The sequence below is a fragment of the Neltuma alba genome, unplaced genomic scaffold, assembly GCF_004799145.2.
Source record: "Neltuma alba isolate B1F8T4 unplaced genomic scaffold, ASM479914v2 tig00005275_pilon, whole genome shotgun sequence".
Taxonomy (NCBI): Eukaryota; Viridiplantae; Streptophyta; class Magnoliopsida; order Fabales; family Fabaceae; genus Neltuma; species Neltuma alba.
Genome location: NW_021634044.1, coordinates 364,256 through 381,626, shown reverse-complemented (window position 1 = coordinate 381,626; position 17,371 = coordinate 364,256). Strand labels below are relative to the sequence as shown.

The window sequence follows — 17,371 nt, the reverse complement described above, 5'->3', positions numbered from 1 at the left end:
GAAAAAATCTAACGGATTCAATTCATTAGTTTATGAACCGAAAATTCAAATAACAGACGTTCTGGTCCCAAAAAAAAAAAAGCAGACGAAGGGAGTGTAAGTTTTCTTAAGTTTCCCGCGCCTTTTTTTTTGCCACCAAAAAAAAAACGGCGCGTCATCGTTTTCCAAAGAAGATAGCCTCCGAAAGCGGAAAACCCTAATTACTGCGCCATCTCAATTGCTATCCAACAAGCGTTTCCTTCACCGCTGTCGGCTGTTCGTCCGGCGTAGTTGTTTCGTCAGGTCGACATTCCGGATGGCTGGGATGGATAAAAAGCCTTCTGCAAAACAATCTGGTGGTAAGCGGTAGTGCCTTTTCTGCTTCCATTTTGTGTCAGTTTCCACATTTTTAGTATCTAAATTCGAAACATTTCAGGTGGGAAGAAGAAGGAGGTGAAGAAAGAGACAGGTCTAGGACTTTCTCATCGAAAGGCAGACAACTTTGGGGAGTGGTATTCTGAGGTAGCTGTTTCCAATTTTAATCCATTAGAATTTCTTTTGACAGTGTTGAAGAACTATTTAGGCTAAGTAGGTATGATCTGATCGTATTTCACTGTCTTGCTTAGTGACAATCCAATAGTAATAGCAGTGAGTATATACCTGAGATGCAGGAAGTAAACCTGACCTTGACTATCTTAGGGGAAAAGTAGTACCCGTTATTTGTTCTTTTCGATTGAATCTGGCTTTCCAGACATAAATTCCAATAAAGAGAGTAATGCTTTTGTTGATTAATTTTATTCTGATGTGACAGGTGGTTGTCAATGGGGAAATGATCGAATACTATGATATTTCTGGATGCTATATTCTAAGGCCATGGGCTATGTCAATATGGGAGGTCATGCAAGTAAGATTTGAAGTTCTTTACAAGACCATTGGTGGTATCTTAATCTTAGCGTTGGTAAACTGTAAAAAACAATTTAAAGATTTTTTTTAAAAAATAAATGGGGGAATGCATTGATGTATACTAGCTATTCCCCCTGTTCTAGAACTTCTCTCATTATGTCTAATGTTGCGGCATATTCAATCAATCCCATTTTTGTTGCAGCCATGAAAAGCTCTGGTTTCTCAAACATGGAAATGGATTTTCTACTTGGTAGCCTTCTTCCCGGCTTTCCTGAATTCAGAATTCTTAAATTCTTTCGTGATATGAAAAAACAATGTGCAGGAATTCTTTGATGCGGAATTAAAGAAAATGAAAGTCAAGAACTGCTACTTCCCTTTATTTGTGTCGCCTGGAGTTTTGCAGAAGGAAAAGGATCATGTTGAGGGCTTTGCACCAGAGGTTAGATTTTTTAAGTTGTCCTTCGTCAGTTAACATAATCAGAGAGGTTACTGCATGAGGTCAAGATTGTCATGCCCTTAGGTGTTTACTGGGAATCTGAACATTTTCTGTTTCTGTCATGGAGATTGGTTTGCTCGGATACTTGATGATCTGTTTTACAATACAATAGAAGATTTAGTTCGTGAAGTTTGTGTCTGATTCAGCTAATGGAAGCTTTGAGCTTAAAGATGAGTTTATATGAATAATGAGAAGTTTTGAACTTCTGATTTTATTACTATTTGGAATGATATTTTCATTTTGATGCACCATTGCTGCTGCTCTTTTTTTTCCCGGATAATATTATGGCTGTTCCTCTAATCTGATGGTTTTTTATTAGGTTGCTTGGGTAACAAAGTCTGGGGAAACCGATTTAGAAGTTCCTATTGCTATTCGCCCAACCAGTGAGACTGTAATGTATCCATACTACTCTAAGTGGATAAGGGGACATCGGGACTTGCCTTTGAAACTTAACCAGTGGTGCAATGTTGTTAGATGGGAGTTCAGCAATCCTACACCTTTTATCAGGTATTAAATAAAATTCTTTCTCTCTTTATTTTTCTCTACTTGTTGTGCTGTTTTGGCTATTTTAAATAATGTGAACTTTTTAACTCAATACAGTCACCTTTGTTTTCTTTATGATCTGTGGAACTTCCTGGTATGGTAAATTGGTTGCAATGCTTTTGCAGAATAATATTTGATGTGTGTGTTTTTAAATATTAATCTATGTAACCAATAAAATGTTTCAAAATATGTTGTGATTAATGCTTTAAAATATGTTGTAATTTTTAAATATTGAATTTCAGATGCACTTACTAACATTTGTATTTATTTTATTTTAGTTAGGATGTCTTTATCATATTCTAATACTACTCTGAGTGCAGGAGTCGTGAGTTTCTTTGGCAGGAAGGACACACTGCTTTTGCAACAAAGGAGGAGGCGGATGCTGAGGTAAGATGTTTGCATAATGTCATTGGTTCAAATTTGATATGAAGAACCTTTTTGTATAGAATTTCTCCTCTGGTATCATTTACATAATGGGCTCAACTTTGCCTTTTTCTAGTCTTTGTATGCTAGACTGGTGTTAGATCCCAGTTTTGCTTCTTTTCTGTGTCAACAGTTTCCTTTTTATTTTCTAGCAAGAGCTGTATAGCTCTATAGTTCTACTTGTCTTCTCTTTTGGTGGTTTAAGAGCAACGTAATTGGCTATGAAGTTCTTTTAGTTCCAGCCCTTCATGAACTAATTGACCCAATTTGGTAAGAGCTTTTTGTGTGTGATCCGTAGATAGTATTCTGCAAACTAAACGACTTATGTTGAGGGATAATGAATTAGAACCTAGTTTGGACCTTACCAAACTTACTGGTGAAATTTGGGTTCAAGTAGTTTAGATGAGGGCTCAACCTTGAAAATTCATGAGGTAATAATATGATATTTTGATGACTTCTATCGCTGGTTTCTGTTACTGGGGAGTGTTAGCTGAGCAGTGGGTGAGATTTGGATTGAAATTGTATTTTTGGGTTATCATTTGATGTGGTAGTGCACGTTGGATTACGAAGTTGCACATCCATCAAATGATTGTAGCAGGTTCAAGGATGATATGGTTGCAACCAACATATATTGGAAGGCTTTTGGTTAATCGAGGGACAAAGTAGAACTGTAACTGCCTGGTGAAATTGCTAGTGAGATGTATCAAGTAAAATAATCAAAGTAATTCATATCAAGAAGGTGCCAGGATTTACATTATTGTAAGGAACAATATCGCTGTAAAGAAAGAATCAAGCGTAAAAATAGTGTCTATAATTTGGACAGTAAACATGAGTTTGTCTGATCGGAATTACATGTCCTCTTGCAGTTGACTTCATGAAATTGGTATTGCGGATGAAATTGAGTTTAACACATGGAAATTATGTTTTCTTGAGCACTTTCTTTTTCTGAGTGTAATGTTTTAGAAACCATTCTGAACTAAACCTGTTTCAGGTCCTTGAGATATTGGAATTGTATAGGCGAATATATGAAGAATATTTGGCAATTCCTGTCATCAAGGGTAAGAAAAGTGAGCTGGAGAAGTTTGCTGGTGGACTTTACACCACTAGTGTTGAGGTAAATGTCCGATGTGCTTGCATGCAGGCTGATCCATTTGAATCGTGGCTTAAATCTTATAAACCTATGATGTAACTTGTGATAGGCATTCGTCCCAAATACTGGTCGAGGCATACAAGGTGCAACCTCTCATTGTCTGGGCCAAAATTTTGCTAAAATGTTCGAGATAAACTTTGAAAACGAGAAGGGAGAGAAAGCAATGGCCTGGCAGAACTCTTGGGCCTACAGTACTCGAACTGTAAGTTTTGACTTCTACAATATAAACACATTTCAGGATTCCCCATTGTGTTCATATTTTTGCTTTTTTCCATTAGATTGGCGTGATGGTGATGGTTCATGGAGATGACAAGGGATTGGTGCTACCCCCTAAAGTAGCCTCAGTCCAAGTTATTGTTATTCCAGTCCCATACAAAGATGCTGATACTCAGGGTATATATAATGCCTGTTCTGCAACTGTGAATACATTGTGCCAAGCTGGGATTCGTGCTGAGTCAGACTTTAGGGACAACTATTCCCCTGGTTGGAAGTATTCACATTGGGAAATGAAAGGTGTTCCTCTAAGGATTGAAATTGGACCAAAGGACTTGGCAAATGAGCAGGTCATTAAGTTGTTCCTCTTGTTAAACTAACTTTTGCAGTCGCACATTAGTCATCATTCTTGTTCAGTCATTTAGTCAATTGACACCATATAAATATTTCTCTTTTGCATCATTTGCAGGTCCGTGCAGTCCGACGTGATAATTCAGCAAAAATAGATATCCCTAATGCTGGTTTGGTTGAGCAAGTCAAAGATTTGCTGCATAGTATTCAACAGAGCCTGTTTGATGAAGCGAGACGAAAGCGTGATGCTTGTGTTCAGGTTATACATACTTGGGATGAGTTTGTGGAAGCATTGAGCCAAAGAAAAATGATCTTGGCTCCTTGGTGTGATGAGGAGGTATGAATTGTGCGAAATGATTTTTTTTTTTTTTTTTTTGGGGTGTCTGATTTCAAGTGTCTTGACCTCTTCAGATTGGCATTGTTTTAGGCAATATGTTGTTTTCAAGGGTCTTAACTTTGTTGTTTATACTACCTACGTTGTGTGGCTGGTTGAAATTGAAGACTCTCTTATTAATCAATCTGCAATTGTGCCTCAATTTAATGACATCGCAAAGTTTCAGATAAAATAGAATAATCACTCTTCACTAGTTGGAAAGCATAAACTGTTTCGTAACGTTTCATATTCGGGTGCCTGTAGCAGGCCCATTATGACTGATGTTATGGCACCAAAAAAAAAAAAACTCTTGGAAATAAGCTGTGTGTGGCTTAAGGTTGGGCCAAATCCTTAGGGAGGCATGAAACACTTATTTTTATGTATCACCTACTCCAAGTTGCGAAATAAGCCCTCCTATTTGGCTCTTACTTGGGATATAAACCAAAAAGGTGATATGTTATGCGGCAATGCTATAATATGTACTTTCTATCCAAAAAAGGGAAAGGTATTTTGTAATACTGTGTTCCAAATTTGCTACGTGAGTATTGTCTATGAAGATGTTATTTTTGGTCGGGAATTATTACTAACAATTTTGATATACAATGTTTTAGGAGGTGGAAGTAGACGTGAAAGCAAGGACAAAGGGTGAGATGGGAGCGGCTAAGACCCTGTGTAGCCCCTTTGATCAACCAGAGCTCCCAGAAGGTACTATTGTTGTTGTCATCAATCGATTTAAACAGTAAATTTTATGTTTGATGTATATTTCTATGGAGTTCAAGATGAGTAACATTGTTTGCAACTTCTAAACACTGCAGCTCCCTTCATACTGATTAATGTTGCTCTACATTCTCGCATTTTCTCCCTATATCCGGACTCGAATGTCAATTTAGTAAAGTCGCCTTACAAATAGATGAATTAGCTAACCACGATTTTTGTTTTTACACTTGAAAGTTAATTATTAATGAACTCTCTAGTGGTGTTGTATGCATAACCTTCGATGTGGTATTACCGATAAAGTTGTTTTCTGAAACCTTGTTGATTGTTTTTCCCTAGGTACCAAATGCTTTGCATCAGGAAGATCTGCGAAGAAATGGTCATACTGGGGAAGAAGTTACTAGGTTATTGGCTCCTGGTTGTGGTTTTTACTCAACTTAAAACTAGAATTAAAATATGCATTATTGCCGCGTATGACTGGATCCGATGGGAGGAAAAGAAACGGTAGTTTTGGTTTTGTTTTGTTTTGTTTTGTTTGGGCATTTTTAAAGTGATAGGTTTTACGTTGGTCTTTTATCTTACATGATTTAAAGAATTTTCTTTTGGTACTCTGAAACCAAAAAAAAAAAAAAAGAATTTTCTTTTGGCCTGAACGCGTCTTAAGATTAGTATTGCTTGCGCCCTTGTGATGGTGTTGGTTCTGATTACCCCCAGGGGCAACTGGGAGGCAATTATTTGTGATTATCGTCCACTTTTTGGGCCTTTTATAGACACTTCATCTTGACTGATATCGGTGTCCGCCTTCATGAAGCCACCCTTTACAGATGTTGGGAGCCCATGTTTGTTTGGAGTTGGAAGCTGCTAGTATGACGGTGAAATAATGTTTTTAACGGCCGGTAAAAGCCAAGTCCGTGTATTTCAGACTGGAAATGAAAGAGCTCAGTTTAAAAGTACGAATATAAGTGCCACCCCCAGATTGAGTGGAGCTTAGCAACCTTAAGCTTGGTGGTGCCACGTGTCTAATTAACGACATGACGTGTTGCTCCAATTTAGAATCATTATTCAAGAGACAGGAGTAAAACCGGTAATATAGGTTGAGTCTACGGGCTTAACTTGCAAACCTATCAAAAAGTGGTGGATTTGATTGATAAAAATTAGAACTATTTTAAAACGGGTCAAGGCCGCGTTCGTGATGGGTTAACGTGCAGGGTTGGTGAGCTAACTTGTTTTACTCTTTTTTTTTTTTTAATTTTTCCCTTTGAAATGCATCGTCTCTCTCCCTTTTCATTTTTTTAATTTTCCCCTTCAAAAGGTAACAATTTCCTTTTCCTCATTCTTTAGTCATTTACGTTTCATCCAAGCTCTTAGCCTCTCAGAGTCTTTGCCTTCTCAACTTTCATTTTTTTTTCACTTTGTATTATGAATTTTATTTATGGCAGAGTCAGTTGAGCAAAAAAACAATGGTTTTACTTCTCAAGCTCGATTAAATAATTTCACATCTCTAAATTATACTTTCGGTATTTAGAAATTTAAGTAGATTTTATTAAAAGAAAATAAAAAAAATTTAAAAAAAAAGTTTACAAGAATTTGCGAGTTGGTAGGTAGTTGGGTTGGAAAAATTTCGGCTCGTCAAAGGTTGGTCCTAAAAGACCTGCACGTCGAGTCTCAGGCCCGCCATGGGCCAGTTCGTAACTGGCTGGCCGGCCGTATTACCAGCTCTAGACAAGAGCATATTTCATGAGACATTCAAGTCTAATTTCTTAGGGCAAAGAAAATTCAAGTATAATTTCCATATTATCATATTTTTCAAATGTGCAAAGAGAATTTTTTTAAAATTTATAACTTACATTTTATTTTCAAGATTAACGAGGAAAAATCAATTAGAGCTGTTTTGTGTAAGGCTAGTAATATGGGTCAACCCGCGAGATGGGTTGAACCCATATGGATTGGGCTAAAGCAACCCGTTTAAAGGTGGGTTGGCTAAAGTCAACCCTAACCCGCTAAGGCGGGTTGGGGGGTTGGCCTGCCAACCTATCAACACTTTTTTTTTTGGTGAATTTTTTTTGAACTTTTTAATATTTTTTTCTTATATAATATCCATAAATAATAATAAAATTTGTTTTTTCTTGAAATATTTTATTGAAAGCACCAAATAAATTATATAGGTATTTTTTATTTTTTAGATAGGATATAATAATATAATTATAATAATTAAAAAATAAATAGGGGTTAGCTAGCGGGTTACGAGCCTGGCGAGATAGGTTCAAAAGGCTCATTTACTGATGGGTTAATTTTTAGCCAGTCCTAACTTATTATTTTTTATTGGTTGGAGGGTTGAACTTGTGGGTTCAACCCATATTTTGTGTTTAATTTGTATTTCACCAATTTGTTGACATGTATAAAATTTATCCTGACATGCGTGTGTATAATGCAGCACGTCATGTCTCAAATGGGGAAAAAAAATTATGTCCAGCTTTACCTCTTATCCGGAAGGCCCAAATCGACAGTGTCTTGTTTATTCTGGGCTTTTCATTTTCCACGGCACACTCGAGAACTAATTATTGGAATTGCATTATTTATAAATCATAAATAATGGAACTTTTAATCTTAAATTTTATATAACTAATGAAATGAGACTGATTTTTTTCTTTTTTGCCAACATATGAGACTGATATCAAATTAGTAAACCAGAAGCAAATCGTTGGCAAAAAAAAAAAAATCCCAAAGCTAATTAACCATTAATTCTTGAGAAAATTACGTACAGGTACTACAGAAGACAATTTATTCATCTAAAGTCTCACGAAATGTCAAAATCACTGACAGGTCCCAAGGGACCTCAGAGTAATATATTTTACTTGTAAAATGACATTACTGCCCTTCACATTCCAAATTTACATTTGCTTTGTCATTGCGATTTACAACCTTAGCAGCGACTATTAACAACCCAATGAGAGGACGTTAACAACCTAAGCAGTATTCCTTAACAACTTACTTTATAGAATCATATAACCTCCATATAAGAGTAAATTATAACCAAATAGTACAATACAACAACTTTAACACTAAAATGGGAAGCTTTTTGATATCATTAAGAATTTTAACTAAACCCAATAGGATTATAGTAACATTTTAATGCGAAGATCCATTTACAACCTCAACGGTGAGTATTAACAATATAAGGAGAACTGTTAACAACCTTAGCAATGTCTGTTAACAACTAACTTTATCGGATAATATAACTTCTAATTATAACTAACTAAATTATAACTAAATAGTGTTAAAGTTAATCTTATATAGTTGTTAGAGGTTATATTATCCTATAAAGTCAGTTGTTAACAGATACTGCCTAGATTGTCAACAGCTTTCTTTGGGTTATTAATAATCACCGTTGAGGTTGTAAATGGATCTTCGCATTAAAATATTGTTATAAATCTATTGGATAATATAACCTCTAACAACTATATAAGATTAACTTTAACACTATTTAGTTATAATTTAGTTAGTTATAATTAGAAGTTATATTATCTGATAAAATTAGTTGTTAACAGACACTGCTAAGGTTATTAATAGTTCTCCTTATGTTGTTAATACTCACCGTTGAGGTTGTAAATGGATCTTCGCATTAAAATGTTGCTATAATCCTATTGGGTTTAGTTAAAATTCTTAATGATATCAAAAAGCTTCCCATTTTAGTGTTAAAGTTGTTGTATTGTACTATTCGGTTATAATTTACTCTTATATGGAGGTTATATGATTCTATAAAGTAAGTTGTTAACGGATACTGCTTAGGTTGTTAACGCCCTCTCATTGGGTTGTTAATAGTCGCTACTAAGGTTGTAAATCGCAATGACAAAGCAAATGTGAATTTGGAATGTGAAGGGCAGTAATGTCATTTTTCAAGTAAAATATATTACCTTGAGGTCCCTTGGGACCTGTCAGTGATTTTGACATTTCGTGGGACCTTAGATGAATAAACTGTCTTCTGTGGGACCTGTACGTAATTTTCCCTTAATTCTTTCATAGATCGAAATTTTTTACTATTAAATATGCTCGACTTTACATCCTTGAATCCGTAAGCAAAGTATTAGTTCCCTATAGTTATTTTTATTCATGTATACAAGTACAGTGTTATTATTCCGGTGACTTTTCACCTTCAATGGTGCATTTGGTGTATGGAAAAGTTATTTGAAGATAGGGTAAAAGTGAAAAAATATTTTTATTGTATTATTGCAAAGTTGCATTGTAGAGATTACCGGTATTTGTTTTTTTTAAAGAAAACTCCTATGGTCACTGTTTAATTCCAAACATATGTACCCGTTTAACTTGATCTCTCTAATAATAGAAGACTGATTCGTTGCCAAAGGGACTCCTCTGTCAATTTTGACAGTAAACCTGCTGGCTGAAGGGTAGAGAAGTTAAATCTTCTTTTCTTTTCTTTTGAATTCAGCAACTGTTTTGTATTTTGTGCCATCAGTGGATCCGTATCTGAACATCGTTAGGTCTAAACAGAAGTAATAGTGTAGGAGTGATTTTGCCATTTTGCAAAGTTAAAAACCTCAGTTGGTAGCCCGTTGAGATCAAACACTCTCTACGTATATATACTTGACCAATAATTGATGATGACGGGTACGGTGTAGTTTTGTGTATGTCACTCAAGTGAGGGGAGGAATGTATGTGAGGAAGCATCGCATCTGGCACCTGCCTATAACTTTGACCCAGGCATAAAAGGGCAACAAAGAAAAACGATTTGTCTACCTGGACATGCTTCATGCTCACAGCAACGAGTACGAAAAAACAGACCCATACGAAAAAGTATTTACATCACTGGGATTATTTTTTTTGCATGTAAGTAAACTTGAATTTAAGTATAAATTAAGTTTTACCTCGAATAGAGTTGGATTTATTAAATAATATTCACACAAGCGAAATGACCTATATATATAAACTCGAGTCAAGTTAAAATATTATGTCCTTCCGATCCTCAGTGCCTATAAGTTGAAGGAGACAATATAATGATGAAAACTGGAAACGGGAATGAGCATTAACTGGGGGAAAATTTAGATCAGGCAGTATATGAATTTATTGGACTAAATGCTAGGAAAAATCCAAAAAAAACACCTCTAAAATTTAAAAATATCAAATCAAGACTGACTACAAAAATGTATTGTCATTTGCTTTTCAAATATTGTCAGTAGTTATTAAAGTGTAGTAAACAATGTCGGTTTGAAATTTTAAAATTTAAAGGTATTTTTGAAATTTTCTTAAATGCTCTATGTTTTGCATTTGGTTTGGCAAACCATGAAAAAGTTTGCTATGTTCTCAGTAAAAAGGCCAGAAATGTTGGAACTATACTTATTAACTGATGCCTTTTGCGCAATTGGAGCATCAAAAGAGGTAGCCTGGGGAAAAAATAAAATAAAGGAGTGTAAGTATAATAAGGCGTGAATTTCACACGCGCAATCACGTTCTTTGATGCCCTTCCCTGTATCTTATTGCATGAATGAAATTGTCGTAGAGGACCGGATTTACGTTTTCCATGCTATTATTACCATTTATGTTTGGATCAATAACACCGACCAAGTTATTATCGTCTTAAATTCAATAATAGATTTAACTGTATATAAGTTAACATGAAATCACGTGACTTTCCAAAAAAAATCAAATATAATTACATATGGCAAAAATATAAATAACATTGACCTACGTGGATATTGAACATGAACTTGGGGACCAAGGTATTGGTTCCAACACTAACTGCGTAACAATAAATAAGATTCTTGTTTCCATCTGACTTTCCTGGAGATGATATTCCAAACGTTGATCAGTTATATATGTTCGCATGCATTGCAAATTCACTTAAAGGAGCTTGGAACTTAAGTTAGAGAACTGAGACTACTTGATTATATTGATTTTTAGTTATTTTTTGCGACATTGGATTTGCCAAATCATACGGCTGAAATGCTCACATTACCTCCGTGAGACGATCGATCGAGCTAGGAAATCGGGTATCAAGCTAGGTAAATTATAGAGGGCCGCAGGCGAAGCGTCATCCCGTAAATTTTAACTTGTTAATTACTTGAAAACGGAAGAAAAAATTACAACAACACAATGATAATATATATATATATATATATATATATATGGTCTTAGCTTCTCTCGCCTATCGTTTCTGTACATGCAAAACCAGTGTGTGAATGAAACTTGAGGAACTACTAACTAGTTGGTGGAGAGCGTAGTGCATGAACGAGGAAGTTGCGGGGGGACAGGCAGCACAGGAATGGGGTTCGGCGCAGCAACCGTGTTGTTACCCGCTGCTCCGCCGCCACCGGGCGCCCCTATGAGGGATGATATTGCAGCCGCCAGTGCTGCAGTCAAATTGGGATCAGAAGCAATGGCTGCACTGACAGTCTCAACCATAGACGACGAATTCAACGGCAGCCTTTGCCCGAGCTGAAGCAAGTTCTGTGGGAACATCATAGGATGTCCCGTTAGCTGTCCCTGAGGACACCCGTGCAATATTATTGGCATTGGAAAAGGGGCCCCTGATGAGGGATGTGCTCGTTGCTGCAGCTGCATGCCGTTGGTGACTTGGGTCAAATCCAGCGTGATGGTTGGAAATGGTGCAGATGCTGATAGTGTGGCCATTGATGCGTAGGGGTAGGCCATTGAACCCATGTATCCCGCAGAATGTGTAACACCGTCCTTGCTTGTACTTGAGGTCGAACTGGAAAGGAGCATCGCCGCCGCTGCCGATGTTGTATTCGCCATAGCGCTGGCTGCTGGAGGAAGTGGGTGGCTGTGATTTCCTTCGTAGGTTGTTACCAGCACTGTCTTATCCTCGGCACATCTTTGCACCTGTTGAAACACGGTATCAAGTTTTTGATAATTTGTTCGTGACACAAAGAAAGAAGCAAGATGAACAGACGACGAAAGCTGGAATAAAAAGTACCTGCTTACGAACAGGGCATCCTACGGCCATAGTGCAACGATAATAAGCACGAGGGCAAGGATTGCCCTTTGCCATTTTCTGACCATATTTTCTCCATTGACACCCATCGCTTATCTAAAACAGCATAGAGTTCGGTCATTCTCCCATATTGGCTATGTATGTATGCCCACAGATCAAATTAAGAACTATATATATATATATATAATTAGGTACCAGAGGAGCTTCTGATCTTGCACGTACGGAAACCCTGGCTTTCCTGAAAGGGACCTGATCGGAAACTTGTTCGTCTGATCTCTTGGATTCTTGTAACTTGGTGGTGATGGATGACTCCCAGCTCTGAGAGGAGCGGTCAAAACAATCTTCAGGAAAAGCTCGTTTCCCAAGAAGCTTAGTCAAATGATGTTCACGTTGGTTTGACATTACCTCCGCATTGTTTGAGGGCGCCGAAACTGATTGAGTCTTGTCATCGGAAATCGATGCATCATTAATGTCTAGATGGGTAGATGGCTGTGGGTCCATCAACTGTTTCCCCGACACCATGCCATTTGCTCCAACCTGTTTCGAATCGATAACCACCGGATTTTATCATTACTTGGATCTCGTGAACCGTAAATTTAGACACACGTATAGCTAACAGCTTCTTGCTGCCATGCGCTGGCTGTAGTCTAGTCATACATGCATGTTAACGCCACTTTTAACTACTGTGGCGAGAATTTGCGTATGTATGACTCTCTTTATCTAACAATTCTCCGTGGCATACATATATATAGGTCGATTGGTTGATCGATCACTTCTCGTTTTCTTGGCTCAAAGCAAGTATTTTATTTTTGTAGATAACGATAGTAAAATTAAATCTACAAATTTCTTGAAAATGAATTGTTTTAAGTGAAAGGAATATTTGAAATCCAGGTGAAGCACGTCTTCGCCTTTTATATTGATCAGTTAAAACAAGTAATATTCGGTCCGGAAAGAATTGTCTCTTGAAATACCCTATTCTCAGAGTCGAGAAAAAAGCAAACAATCCCTGGTAGATGCAATAGTTTAACCATTCAGTCATATTACTTTAATTTGGATAAAAATTCACCTTCATAGAGTTTTGTTTTTGCAGAGCGATGAACAGCTGAGCTTGTAGTTGGCTATAGCTTTTGGTGATCTGGTCGAGCATAGTTCTCAGCTTCCTGTTCTCTGCATGCAGTCTCCGTAATTCACCTTGGATTATACTCAGCTGAAAATATGAAACCAGAAAAGCCACTTTTTTACGGGATTCAAAAAGAAAAATTAAGGAATTGATGATCCATACCTCTGTATTAGGATTTTCATTACTTGCTGCCTCTGAAGTTCCAGAACCTACACGCGTTAGATTTAGGCCGGTCTGTCCAAAATGCACGTAAAAAATAATTAATTAATTCAATCGGGCTGAATTTAAGTTAGAACCGGATTGTTCTTTGAAACCTTACGTTTATAGGCCAATCAGTGGAAGGAACCGATCCACTTCCATCACGGCGGTCGTCAAGATCTGGATTCGGATTTGCCGGGCCAGAATCACAGCTTTTCTCAACCGAACGGGAGAAGAAATCCATTTCTTTGATGGGAGGACGGCGATGGGAACCGGGATTCTGGGGTGTTGGATCTGAAGTATGGGGTGGAAAGTCGCCGGAGTTGAAGAAGGTCAATTCACGGCGGAGACGAGGGCTGTGATCCATAATGGTCGAGAGACGAGTGGGATGGAGAGTAAGAAAGGAGCAAGCAAGTGGCAATTAGATTCAACAGAAAGGTTTAAAGATCGTGAGGAAGGGGGGTCCAAAATTAAAGAAAAAGTGCGAAGGTCCAGGAAACCGAAAAGAAGAGTAAATGTAAGAAAGAGAATAGGGAAGGGTTTCGCGGGAAAACGACTTAGATTTTTTTTTTTTGGGGGGGGGGGGGGTTGTGCGTTAAACTTAAACTGGTGTTATGTGCAGGGGGATGGCCCTTAGAAAAAGAGCATTAGTTTTGGGGGGGGGGGGGGATGGGGGCAAGGCACCCACGTGGAGGAAGTCGCTTGAGGTCAACCCGCGGCTCTATGTGACGGTGGTTAGAGAGTAGAAGTGGGACCCCCTTGAATTGCTCAACCTAATCTCACTGACTTTGAACACATCCTCAACGTCATCGCCGTCCTCCGCCCCCTTAACCGCCCAGTATCCGGCACCCCTCCGCCTTCCCTCCCCCGCCAATTCTGATCGCTTCGGAATTTCCAGCAAAATGGAAATTCTTCATCGTGCCCTCCTTAATACTGCATTAATTGCCTGTTTTAAATATTCATTAAGTAAACCCTCATCTAGTTTCCTCATCTAAAATAACGACCCCTCCTTCGTCGCTTTCAGTCTCCCTTCTTTTTCTAACCGTGTGTAGATATAAATCTTAATTCATCGGCCGTTAAATGACTAGTGTAAGGAATATTAGGGAATACTTGTCGTTGTTACGCATAATGGCCTCTTGCTTTGACGGAAAAGGGCGATGCGGAAACGGAATGGGAATAAAATCATGTTTTTTCAGAGTTTGGCATACTGGACTGGGAATGCTTCACCCATTCCTTAGAGGAAAATAAAGTAGCTCAACTTATTCCGTCATCGAGTTGAAGGACTGTTCCGGCAGATTATGGAATATAGTGCAGTGAAATTTTCGAAAATATCCACCCTGCATGTTCGTTTGTGCGGACCAAACATCTGCTTTGAATTCGTTCCCTCCCTCATACTCTCGTGCTCATTCCTTTTAAAAAATTTTCATCATACCAAACAAGCCGTCAGAATCCGTTCGGCAGGAAAGACTGACCTTGATGATGAAAATCATTTAACACACATACTCAAATTAAATTGTTTAATCATGGCCCATTGAAATGATGCCGATGCTTCCACATAAGCCTTCTAATTTCGACTTATAACTACTTTATTTTTTGCCTGCACGCAATTAATACGTATTTTCTGACTATTTCTTTTGAAGTCACCTTTCTGTTTCCTTATTCAAATTCCGAAGTCTCTGACTACGGTGCACCAAGGGTGAATTATATTACGGACGATGTTTGGTTATCAAAACACCTCGCCCCATTGCTTGCTTCATTTTGTCCCTAGTGATGAATAACTTCTATAATCAAGGTCAATCTGATTTTAGAAATATCGCGAGAGAGTTGATTTGCATTGATTTAGTCCACATAGATAAACCAAAATTATTGTACGCACGCCACATAAATACGTGTAGAAATAAATATATGGTAAATGTATTTGGAGATTTGGCTGTTTTCTTTGCCGGTGTAAGAAAAAGAAAATGCATTTGGAAAACGGGTACAAAGACTGATGAGGATTGGATCAGCTGACGGCAACAGAATAATTAATGCCGTTTTATACAACGAGTGAATCTGACCAAACTTTATAAGCAAGTCCGCCACGCCAAGTTCAAATATCTCACCTGGCGCGATCAGGAAACGTGAAGAATTCAACTTTTTGCAGGTTCTGGGATCCTCATAAGTAAACTGTCTATTTAATTACATTATAACCTATAGATGGGTCTTTCTTTCGCGGTAAATATGCCGTGTAAATTAATTATATAAGAATCATCCATTAATAAGGTGACATTTACGAACAACGCTTTGAAAAAATGATTTTAATTAAGCTTCCTTATTAACGTCCGGCAGAGATTCAACGCTTTGAAATATCTGTGATTTCAGCTTTCGCTATCTGCAATCTTCCGACTTCCTTATGCCTTCGAAGGAGGAAAACTCCCGCTTGACCTAGCTATCTATGCCGATGAGTATACTAAATGTTCTGTAATTAATTTTTTTTCCCCAGTATTTCTTTCAAGGAAGTTGCATGGCTGGGAAATATGGGAGAATATTTCTCTGCATCGATGTTTAACAGGGGCATAAGTGAAAAAATAATATATATATATATATATATATAATCCCATTTGTTTCTTCTAAAAAGGGAAGGATGGAATATGTGCTAAAGGGCTGAGATCTAATTGTTGAGCTGGTTGTACGTTTAATAAAAAAAAAAAAAAAGATGTTTGTGTTGTGTAGGAAAAAGAAACTGAGGATGGGGGTGATGGAGCATTTAGAGCTGCAGGTCAATGCCGAGTTGTTGAAGTTTCGTTGGCATTATATGTAAGCTGCTTTTATTTTGTCCATCGCTTTGACAAATGTGGCACTTCATATAGACTGCAATCACTGCATCGAACCGCCATACCTTCCCCACGCTCTCCTCCTCAATCTAATGATCTTCTTCGCTTTCACAATATAATTAATGCCACCGCGCCTTTTTCCTTCGTACATCCACGTTTCAGACACCATGTTATTTTTGACCCACCGATATATCCTCGTAGGGTATGTCTGGATTGGCGTTGAACAAAACTGACTTCTAACCCAACTGACTTTTATAACTGAAGTTAGAGTAAAAGTCAGTTAGTATAATGCAATTTATGTTTAGATAAGTGCTTTTAAAAAGTCAGTTGAAAAAGTTAAAAGTTGTTGGATGATTAATAGAAAAGTTAGTTTAGTTGTAAAATGACTGAAAAGAACATGGAGTAGTGTTTGAAATTTTATATTTTTAATGTCGTAATAGTTTAAAAAAACACGTAAAATTATTATGATAAAATATAAATAGTTTATTTGTGAAATTATAGAATAAAAATATTTGTTACGGAGAAAAATTTGAAAATACACTGTAGATAATTAATTAAATATACATAATGGACAAATATAAATATAAATTAAAATTTATTTGGTCTCTAATTAAAGTAAATGGAATCACATAACTAATTAGATCGTAAGCTTTGTACATTTTTCTATAAGTCAGTTAGAAAAGTTGATCCAAATTACGTTGGATTAGTCAGTTAGAAAGTTACTTTTTTCATAAGTCAGTCAAAAAAGAAGCCCTATCTAAACAATCTTTTGAGCTACAATAAGTCACAAACCTAGTTTCACGCTTTCCCGTGTACGTTTACCATTTGTAACATCAATCCAAACGAGCCCGTAATAACTAGCGTTAAGTCACGCTGTAAATGACACAAAATAAAACACCAGGACAAACTCACCTGCAGGGTTACCAAATTTTCTATAAAAAAAAAACTATTTATATGAGATATTACTAAAATAATTTTACAGCCTAAAAAAATATTAAATAACAAACCATGTATGCTAATATATACTTATCCAGTACTACATATAACACCTATTTTGTAGTATATTTACATTACAAATAGGTGTTATATTTAAGACTAGATGAAATTTTTTTATACAAAAAAATTCAG

At 37.0% G+C, this 17,371-nt stretch overlaps 2 protein-coding genes across 4 annotated transcripts; one reads left to right on the top strand and one right to left on the bottom strand.

Annotated features, from left to right (window-relative positions):
• Nucleotides 1-162: 162 nt before the first annotated feature.
• LOC114747280 (proline--tRNA ligase, cytoplasmic) lies at nucleotides 163-5,789 on the top strand. The gene is made up of 12 exons (XM_028935585.1): nucleotides 163-338; nucleotides 416-501; nucleotides 791-883; nucleotides 1,205-1,321; nucleotides 1,698-1,885; nucleotides 2,242-2,308; nucleotides 3,336-3,458; nucleotides 3,544-3,696; nucleotides 3,773-4,057; nucleotides 4,177-4,395; nucleotides 5,043-5,136; nucleotides 5,485-5,789. The coding sequence occupies exons 1-12, from the start codon at nucleotides 296-298 to the stop codon at nucleotides 5,547-5,549; spliced, it is 1,533 nt and encodes a 510-aa protein (XP_028791418.1). The 5' UTR covers nucleotides 163-295; the 3' UTR covers nucleotides 5,550-5,789.
• Nucleotides 5,790-11,167: 5,378 nt separating this feature from the next.
• LOC114747267 (probable WRKY transcription factor 47) lies at nucleotides 11,168-13,972 on the bottom strand. 3 transcript variants are annotated; one of them, XM_028935569.1, is made up of 6 exons: nucleotides 13,552-13,971; nucleotides 13,179-13,466; nucleotides 12,518-12,649; nucleotides 12,308-12,430; nucleotides 12,095-12,208; nucleotides 11,168-12,000 (listed from the first exon to the last, which is right to left on the bottom strand). In XM_028935569.1, the coding sequence occupies exons 1-6, from the start codon at nucleotides 13,795-13,797 to the stop codon at nucleotides 11,362-11,364; spliced, it is 1,542 nt and encodes a 513-aa protein (XP_028791402.1). In that variant the 5' UTR covers nucleotides 13,798-13,971; the 3' UTR covers nucleotides 11,168-11,361. The 3 variants fall into 3 exon arrangements, with proteins under 3 accessions (XP_028791402.1, XP_028791401.1, XP_028791400.1); XM_028935568.1 differs by having other exon boundaries at nucleotides 12,308-12,649; nucleotides 13,179-13,319; nucleotides 13,395-13,466; XM_028935567.1 differs by having other exon boundaries at nucleotides 12,308-12,649; nucleotides 13,552-13,972.
• Nucleotides 13,973-17,371: the final 3,399 nt, after the last annotated feature.

Coding starts and splice junctions, on each gene's coding strand:
- LOC114747280 (XM_028935585.1), top strand. CDS start 296: ATGGCTGGGATGGATAAAAAGCCTTCTGCAAAACAATCTGGTG. Junction 339..415: donor TTCTGCAAAACAATCTGGTG/GTAAGCGGTAGT, acceptor GAAACATTTCAG/GTGGGAAGAAGAAGGAGGTG. Junction 2,309..3,335: donor AGGAGGAGGCGGATGCTGAG/GTAAGATGTTTG, acceptor AACCTGTTTCAG/GTCCTTGAGATATTGGAATT.
- LOC114747267 (XM_028935567.1), bottom strand. CDS start 13,797: ATGGATCACAGCCCTCGTCTCCGCCGTGAATTGACCTTCTTCAACTCC. Junction 12,650..13,178: donor AAAAACAAAACTCTATGAAG/GTGAATTTTTAT, acceptor GATTCGAAACAG/GTTGGAGCAAATGGCATGGT. Junction 12,001..12,094: donor GATGCCCTGTTCGTAAGCAG/GTACTTTTTATT, acceptor GTGTTTCAACAG/GTGCAAAGATGTGCCGAGGA.